General features: G+C 42.2%; 1 protein-coding gene across 1 annotated transcript; it reads left to right on the top strand.

The window, feature by feature from the left end:
- The first annotated feature begins 652 nt into the window (after positions 1-652).
- On the top strand, positions 653-1663 carry LOC137544604 (olfactory receptor 52K2-like). Its single transcript, XM_068265700.1, has one exon. The coding sequence runs from the start codon at positions 653-655 to the stop codon at positions 1661-1663; it is 1011 nt and encodes a 336-aa protein (XP_068121801.1).
- The last annotated feature ends 6949 nt before the right edge of the window (positions 1664-8612 follow it).

Below are 8612 nucleotides of genomic sequence, written 5' to 3'. Positions count from 1 at the left end.
TATCGCAGCAATATTTTATTCCGAAATAAAGGTGTATTTTTCCATTTGAGTTTTTTTATACTAGATTAACAATTACAAGCCCTAATTTGCAAAAGTAGTAGTCATATACCCTAATGACTTACATATTAAAAAAAAAAATAAGGTAAATATTTATGATTTTTTTGTATGCTGTAACTTTTTTGTTTGTTAGTTTTTATAACAATAACTGTAGTTTTCTAGCTAGGAGGGGGAAATAAGGGGTTAAAATTGGGTATTTTTTATTTAACGTTTTTAAGTGTATTTTTCTTTTTGCCCACTACATGTCCCCATACTATCTTTTGCATTGAACAGTACACAGGAAGTAGTAGACCTGTAAATGATGATCGGCCTAAAGGGTGAATGCACACATCTAATATTTATTGGCCAATAACTGGCCAATGTTACCACCTCAATGTAGTACGAGGGTCAACAAATTTTGAAAATTAAGAAGAGATTGTGCAAGTATCGATTCAAACTACAGTGAAGTGGTACAGTTGGCCAATGATTGACCAATCAAAATTGGATGTGTGCATGCTCCCTGACACTTGATGGTGTGTTGCATATTAGTTATATAAATTATGTTGCTTTTGTTTTTTTCTATATGAATCAATGTTAATATGAAAGAATTAGGACAATGGAAGATTTGACTCAAAACCAGACTCTCGTTTCTTACACGGAATTTATCCTTCTTGGGTTTCCCGGGATTGTGAAGCAAAGGAAATTGTTACTGATCCCATTTACTCTGGCGTATGCAACAATCTTGTCTGGAAACATTCTCATCATCTATCGCGTCTTTGTTGAGCCGAGTCTGCAGTCACCCATGTACTACCTCATGTCCCTCCTCTTCGCAGTCAATATTTCCTCCACAACTTCCGTATTGCCAAAATTTCTTCTTGGTTTGGCTTTTGAGATGAACCAAATCACCTTGGCCGGTTGCCTCACCCAGATGTCCTATGTTTACTTCATGGCTATCTTCGAATCAGGTGTCATAATTTTTATGGCCCTGGACAGGTTTGTAGCTGTTTGTAGACCTTTACGGTACAATGATATCATGACCAAACGTTTGCTGGTTCAGTTGGCCATCATTGGCATGGCACGGAGTGCATTTCTTGTTCCTCCGATGGTTATTTTAACTTCCAAAGCCTGTTTCTGTAGTTCAAACATCATTCTAAATTTTGTTTGTGAGAATATGGGGCTACTGAGCTTAGCCTGTGGAGATACCTCCAAGCAGCAAGCTGTGGGCCTCATGGTCCGGATCTTGATCAGTACAATCGATGTCAGCCTTCTTTTGGTGTCCTATTGCAGCATTCTGACCACAGCCATGAGAATCGCTGTTGGGAAAGCTCGGCACAAGGCCTTACATACCTGTGGCACACATATTTCTGTGGCCATGACCATCCACTTGAGTGCTCTGTTGTCCTCCATTGTCTACAGAATGCGTACTCACATTTCCTATGACATTCAGAACCTTTTTAATGCACTTTATCTCCTGGTCCCAGCCATGCTCAACCCTTTCATCTATGGTTTAGGGGTGAAAGAGATCAGAAGGTGCCTTGCCAAATCTTGGAAGAACTGGTATATGATTCTGTTGCCCATGCATATTCAGGTCAGCAAGACCCTCTCCTCCGATGGTCAGTTCAAATAGATAAGGAAAAATTAAACTTTAGAGGGAGGCAGAAAGAAGACAACCGAACAGAAATGACATGGTGATGGGCATGTTCTGGACCTGCACAAAATCATATTATGTATGGAGGTCTTGTCCATAGAATGAGGAACTTGGACACTGAATGGCCACTTTAAAGTCTTAAAAATTGTCATAGTCAAAAATATCTGCAACTGTCATCAGGTTCACACTGTTCACTCTGCACTTAAATTTACACTGAAGCAGAAAAAAACTCCAAAAGTTATCCTATCAGGGCCGGATTTCTGGCAAACAAGGCCACATAGGCCATGGCCTAGGGCACCAGAAATTTAGGGGCGGCTCAGTGAGGGGCAGTAAAGCTATTCTATGCAGCCATCCCTATATACAAAGACAGAGTTAACCTTTGAACTCTCTATCCTGTACTTGTTTCATCCCTGCAAGACCTGTAAGCTCTTTTCTGCAGGTACACATAAACCTAACTCTCCTGGTGACACAATGGTTCCATCATTAACGAGATGGCAATCATAACAAAAGTTCTTAAGGAAAACATAATTTATAATCTATACACGTATTACTAAAATAGCTATTGTCTGTGACATCCAATGATGGAAAGTAAGGAGAATTCTCATTGTGGCACACCGAGATAACAACCATACAGCCAGTATCGTTGGCCTTGGGCGGTAAAAAGTACAAATTCGGCCCTATATCCTATATAATATAACCCTAACTGTCCCTGCATCTTCCTCCTGTCCCTGTGTCCCGTGTGTTCAGGGGCGGATCTAGACCAAGTTGGGGCAAGGTCAGGTTTTGGCGCCTAAACTGCCATCATTCCCCATCCAAATTTTGCCGCCTTTTTAAGAATTCAACAAACTGCGCCTGGGGCAAGAGACCCGCCTACTCCCCCCCCCCCCTAGATCCGTCCCTGCGTGTGTTTTGGTTACTGCGCATGTGTAGCTGTTGGGACAGGAGGAGGACGGGGCCAGGGCGGGTGCACAGCAGGTGCGCATTGCAGACGGGTGCACGTGTGTGCGCGTGGTGGGTGCACGCATGTGCGCACGTGGTGGGTGTGCGTGTAAGCCCGCAGACATGCGGCAGTGGCGGTGGTGAGAGAGAGCTAGAGCCCGTTTTTAAACGGGCTTAGGTCTACTAGTGATATAATAATTTGTATGTGTAGTACGGATAATTAAAAGAACATTAGTAGCAAAGAAATGAGTCTCCTATTTTCATTTTCAGTTATATAGCTTTATTTTATAACATTGCATCCTTCTGTCATATTTGCAGTTTACAACCCACACTGCGTATTTTAAACTATAAAACAGAGCAGAGCTAATGACCCTTTGAACTTCCCTGCAGTAAAACCTAATCTGAAGCTGTCTCTTCCTGTGTCTTTGATGTATACGTGCTTCATAAAACAGGACTGTCTTCAACTCAAGTTGGGTCAAAGAGCTCAGGGAAGTTCCTTTGCATAGATAACAACTGAAGTTTCTCAACTCTTCCGGTACTGGAAACAATATGAGACTCTTCTCTTTACTACTAATGTTCTATTTCTTAGCTGTACTAGATAGACATACAATTCATTGGCCTCAATTCACTAAGCTTATCTCCTGTCTTTAATAACTCTTCTAGAGTTATCACCATGGTGATGAGGCATGTAGTATTCAGGAAACATTTTACCTCAGGCAAACCTAAAGTTACCTCTTCTGTCTTTAAGTTAACTCTTCAATCCTTAAAATAACTCCAGAGTTAAAGACAGGGGGCCATATGCAATTCACTTTTTCACCTGACTTTTCTCCTAGGAGATATTTTTAAACTTGTCAATAAAATGCATTTTAAGCCCCCAGAAGGCAAGAAAATGCTCAAAATAATTTTGTTAGTACTTTTCCCCCAACGTTCCGGTTCTTTTTTAGTGGAAAAGTACTGGAAAGTTATTTAAAATCAAAGTGTGTGTGAAAATAACTACAGAGGAGGTAACTTAACTACAGGAGAGGTAACTTAACTACAGAGGAGGTAACTTAACTACAGAGGAGGTAACTTAACTACAGAGGAGGTAACTTATGGAATGAAGAGATAAGATAACTCTCTCACTGTGTGGTGGTAAGTTTTCTCTTGCCTTATCTCCAGCATGATCTTAGTGAATTGAGGCCAAAATCTCATAAGTTTGGGGTTTTTTTCCCTTTAGTGTCACTTTAAAAGGGATTGTGACATAAAAAAAAATTGCCCAAAAAATAGTTAGTGCTCCAAAAATATTATCTTAACACCCTTTTTTTCTAAAATAGGACCGCATATGTCCACCATTTTTTTTTTTACCTGGCCTGGCTGCCTTTGCCTCACTACCTTCTCCATGTTTATGCTTTCAGCATTTGCAGAACGCATAGAAATTCAAAGAAACGCAAGTTGAAAAACGCATGCATTTGTACGCGTTTTTCTTGCATTCAAATGCGTTTTCTATTGCGTTTTGCACACACACGTCACACAGGAAACAGAAAAGCATGATAAGAAACGCAGAGGGAAACGTACGCTAAAAACGCAATAGTACGCGTTTTTGATACGCGTCCATAGACTTTCATTGCGTCCGTTTCTGTGTGTGACGCACAGAACTGCGTGCAGCAATGCGGATGAGAAACGTATGCGTCTCATACGCATACATGTGAACGAGGCTATTAGAAAACATTAGTAGCCGTTTCTATGCGCAAAGTCTGCCCGCACGCGTTCTGTAAATACGGCTAGGAGTGCACATAATCTGAATGGGGCCTTAGCCTGTCAGCCTTTGGCAGGGCCCTCCCTCCCTGTGTGTCCCGCCTGATCATGCATCCGGCTCACAGAATAACTTGAATTGATGGGACTGCTATCGAGTGCATGATTTTGCATTGTGTGTTGCTAGTATTGCATTGTCTGTCACCTCTATTACCATTGTCTATAACCTTATTTACTGTCCATGTCCAGCGCTCAATTATATGTTGGCGCTATATAAAGCTAATAAATAATAATAACTGCAGGAACTGTTCAATGCCAACGGGATTGTGTAATTTTTTTTTTTTTGTTGTTGTTATACTTGTTTTTATTTTGGAAAATAATGATTTCTCACAAGTCATATAACAATAATGTCAGGTAGAACAATCAAACTTTTGGTTTTAGAAGAGAAAACAGATAGATAAATAACCGTAGCAAATAGTATATAAGAGGTAGAGTGTAGTCTTTTTGGGCAACCCTTTTGTAGTTTAGAGTTCAGGATGAGCCCATTCTTAATGGAATAGTTTCAAACAAGTCTAAAACAAAGAACTGGAATCTTAGGAGGGCGAGTGTCCATATATTTCCAGTGATGCGTTCTGGGAAAGAGGGAGGGGGGGGAGCTCCTTATAGACCGGAAAGGAGAGAGAAGAAAAAGGAGTGTTGGACATACACAGGGAAGGAGCAAGGAAAGAGTGGTAGAATAGGTTAGGAGGGAGAGTAGAAGGAAATAAGGATATCTCCTAAATAGGAGAGTATAGGTATAGGGCCACATCGATACAGCTCTGAACCTTGTTGAATGTTAAAAGGGTAAGGTGATGTTAAGGGCCTGGAGTGGTTTGAGACCTAAGAAAGGAATGGTGATATCAAATATAAAGGGAACAATTGTGTGGTGGGGGTAAGAGGGTATAGGAGGGGTAGTATGTAGCCTGTTCAGGGGGGATGATATGTAGGCGAAGCATAGGGCCAAGCGTCCCATATTTTATGAAAACTTAACTCGGTATCTCTAAGGGATGCTGTAAGTTGTTCCATATGTGTCAAGTTTTATTTTTAGCTACAGTAACAAGCTTATTTCAGCATGCAAATAACACCAAGCTTCCTATTTAGGATATTATTATTTTATCATGTATTGTATTTATAAAGCGCCAACATATTATGCAGCGCTGCACAATAGATACATGAGTTAACATACACGGTAGGACATAAAAGGAGCTGACAGCAAAACAAGATGCCGAAAATGTCTTTGATAATAGTAGATCGGTGTCATTGGTCAAAATAGAGACTGTTCTAGTGCACAAGAGGGGTCTCAGGCAGTGAGATTGCATAATCAAGCTGGAAACACTGGGCTGGGGTCAGTGGTGTAGAAGTAGGGGGTGCAGAGGTAGCGACCGCATCGGGGCCCTTGGGCCATAGGGGCCCTCCCCTGACCACAGTATTAGCTCTTTATTGGTCCTGTGCTGATAATATTCACTTCTATACATGATTTGAATAGTAGTAATTATTACCAAACTGTTCCTCATCCCCTTTTTGCACCTCTCTGATACTGTGGTTGTCCTTGATTGGTTTTGGTATGCCGTATAAGGTGTTATGTGTAAAACTTGCACCGGGGCCCATAGCTTCTTAGCTACGTCACTGGGGAGGGCCCCGCCAAAGGCTTACAATCTAAAGGAAGGAGGTAGAGACAATAGGTGCATCTGTTGAGAGGGTACCCAGCAGAACAGATTAAGGTGCTGAGAACATGAAAAGGTGAGTCCTGAGGGCTTGTTTAAAGGTATTGAAGGTTGGAGAGAGTCTGATGGCTGGTGGGAGCGAGTTCGAGAGAGTGTGGGCAGCCCCAGGGAAGTCCTGCAATCGTGCATGGGAGTGAGATTTGTGCGGTGCGACCAGGCACAGGTCATTGAAGGGGGTGGGCCAGTATGTGGCTGTGGACAAGATCAGAGATGTAGGTCGGGCAGGTCTTGTGCACTGATTTGTAGGTCAAGCACAGACGTTTGAAGTTGATCCCTAAATATTTATCTACCGCAATCCTGCTCAGGAATACTAGCCGCTCTTCCTTCGGGGTAAGGCGGAAATAGCCGAACCCGATAAATCCTTTTGCACCTGCGCAGTAGAGCGGATACGATCGGGTTCGGCTATTTCCACCACCGCTACTGCACCTGCGCTGGATCCTGGAGAGGTAAATAAATCCGCGCTTGTCAGGCTTGTCTAGGGAGGATTCTAGGACACTTCGGGGGAGCCAGTGCTGGATTCTACGGGGAGGGGGAAGCCTCATTGGGACCCTGAGGCTTCCCCTCCCGAGGTAAGTATCCCCCAGAGGGTTTTTTTTTTATCAGAGTCTCTTTAAGGATCACTTATTTAGAACCCGAGTTCAACCTTAACATTTTTCATGAATGTGATAGTAATACATTATGGGCTTGATTCACAAAAGGGTGCTAAGTTAGTTAGCACACCTAAAAGCCCCTTAGCACGCCTAAAGCCCTTTAGGGCGTGCAAAGTTTTGCGCACTAACGTAGCTAGCACAAAGTTTGAAACTTCGCACCGGGTGCGACTAAAACGTTGCACCGGGTGTCCCTAAAAAGTCGCACCTGGTGCGCCCAAAACATTTCGAGCACTCGGTGCGACGTTTCATGCACACCGCGCAGCGCTAAACTTTGCGTGCAACCAATAAAAGCTTTTAGGCGTGCTAACTGAGTTAGCACCCTTTTGTGAATCGAGCCCAATGTGTATTCGTAGGCCGCACATGCACATGATGGTTCGCGTGTTGTGTGAACTCCCTTTTGCAGCAAAACTACTGTATCATTGGTGTCACGCAGAAAGGTGTGGCTCTGTGGGACAAACAAAGAAACTGCCGGCCTGTATTGCGTGCACGTGCACAAGCCGGACGCCATACAGGACAATGAAGAGAACCACGAGGAGGAGGCGGGTGAGTATGACAGGTTTGCCTAGTAAGGATTGAGCAGTCCAGGATCATGGGCTTTCAGCAATGATATTAAAGTGTGAGCATGTGTCTACTAAAATTAGAGAGAATTGTTGGTTCTCTTTTTATTAGAGTTACAACTTACAGGATCCAACAACATCAGCAGCACGTCGTCTGTATAGGCTAGTTTTTTGGTTTCCTTAGGGTTGTTCTTAAAGTTTACCTGAGACAAAATAAGTCTCAGGTTGTATACTAACCTGGAGCTTCATCCAGCCTCCTTGAGGCCGCTCTGTCACTCACCGTCACCCCGGGCCGCTCCTGTCCCCTGCCCGATACCTCTACTTCATCTCAGGTTCCTCTAAGGCCCTGAATCATGTTATCTCTTTGAATGGCCTGAATAAGGGGTTCCAGAGCTTAGATAAATTGGTAAGGAGATAGGGGCCCTGTCTTCCAACATGTGATACAGGAAATTAAAAAAAAAAAACATTTACCATTATTTTAGTAGAAAACAAAACAAAACACACACACACAAAAACCTTTGGTTAGAGTTTAGCTTTGCAATTCGGCTACTGAAATTATTATTACTGATATTAAATTTTTGGGCCTGTCTCCACTCGTTTCTCTGCGCGTCACTTTCTATGCATGTGAAAAATGCATTTAAAGAGGTACTCCAGTGAAAATAATGTAATAAAATAGTTCTTCATTTTTACAATAATTATGTATAAATGATTTAGTCAGTGTTTGCCCATTGTAAAATCTTTCCTCTCCCTGATTTACATTCTGACATTTATCACATGGTGCCATTTTTACTGCTGGCAGGTGATGTCACTGGCAGTGGTGCTTGAATCAACCCCATCACGAGTACGAGTCGTCTTGAATTCGAGTCCGTCGATCACGAATTGACTTGTGATCGTGATAGAATTTAACTTGTGGTTCGATTTGGATTCGACTCGAACATACGCATGTAGTCACGAGTTACGAGTCGTAACTCGAATATACTTAAAATAGCTTTTAAACCCTTTTTATATGAAATGATGCATGAAGGCATCATGGTTTGTTAATAAAAAAAAGTAACAAAATAACAATTACGTATGTGGGAAGGTGTTGTATAATAAAAAAAAAACAATTATGTATGAATTTTTTTTAAACAATAATACAGCTATTTTTGTGCCGTAATAGCTGGTGGCAGAGTGTGGCAGAAAAAGATAGTTCTTCTGTGTGCCCTAGCAGTGGGAAACACAGACAGCAGCAGGAGGCAATAGCAGCATCAGGAGGATGCTAGAAGCAGGCAGGCAGCATGACATAATA

Source organism: Hyperolius riggenbachi, chromosome 2 (genome assembly GCF_040937935.1).
Source record: "Hyperolius riggenbachi isolate aHypRig1 chromosome 2, aHypRig1.pri, whole genome shotgun sequence".
In the NCBI taxonomy this organism is placed as follows: Eukaryota; Metazoa; Chordata; class Amphibia; order Anura; family Hyperoliidae; genus Hyperolius; species Hyperolius riggenbachi.
This window is presented reverse-complemented; position numbering and strand designations above follow the sequence as displayed.

What these genes read in the sequence shown, in the direction of transcription:
- LOC137544604 (XM_068265700.1), top strand. Translation starts at nt 653, where the DNA reads ATGGAAGATTTGACTCAAAACCAGACTCTCGTTTCTTACACGGAATTT.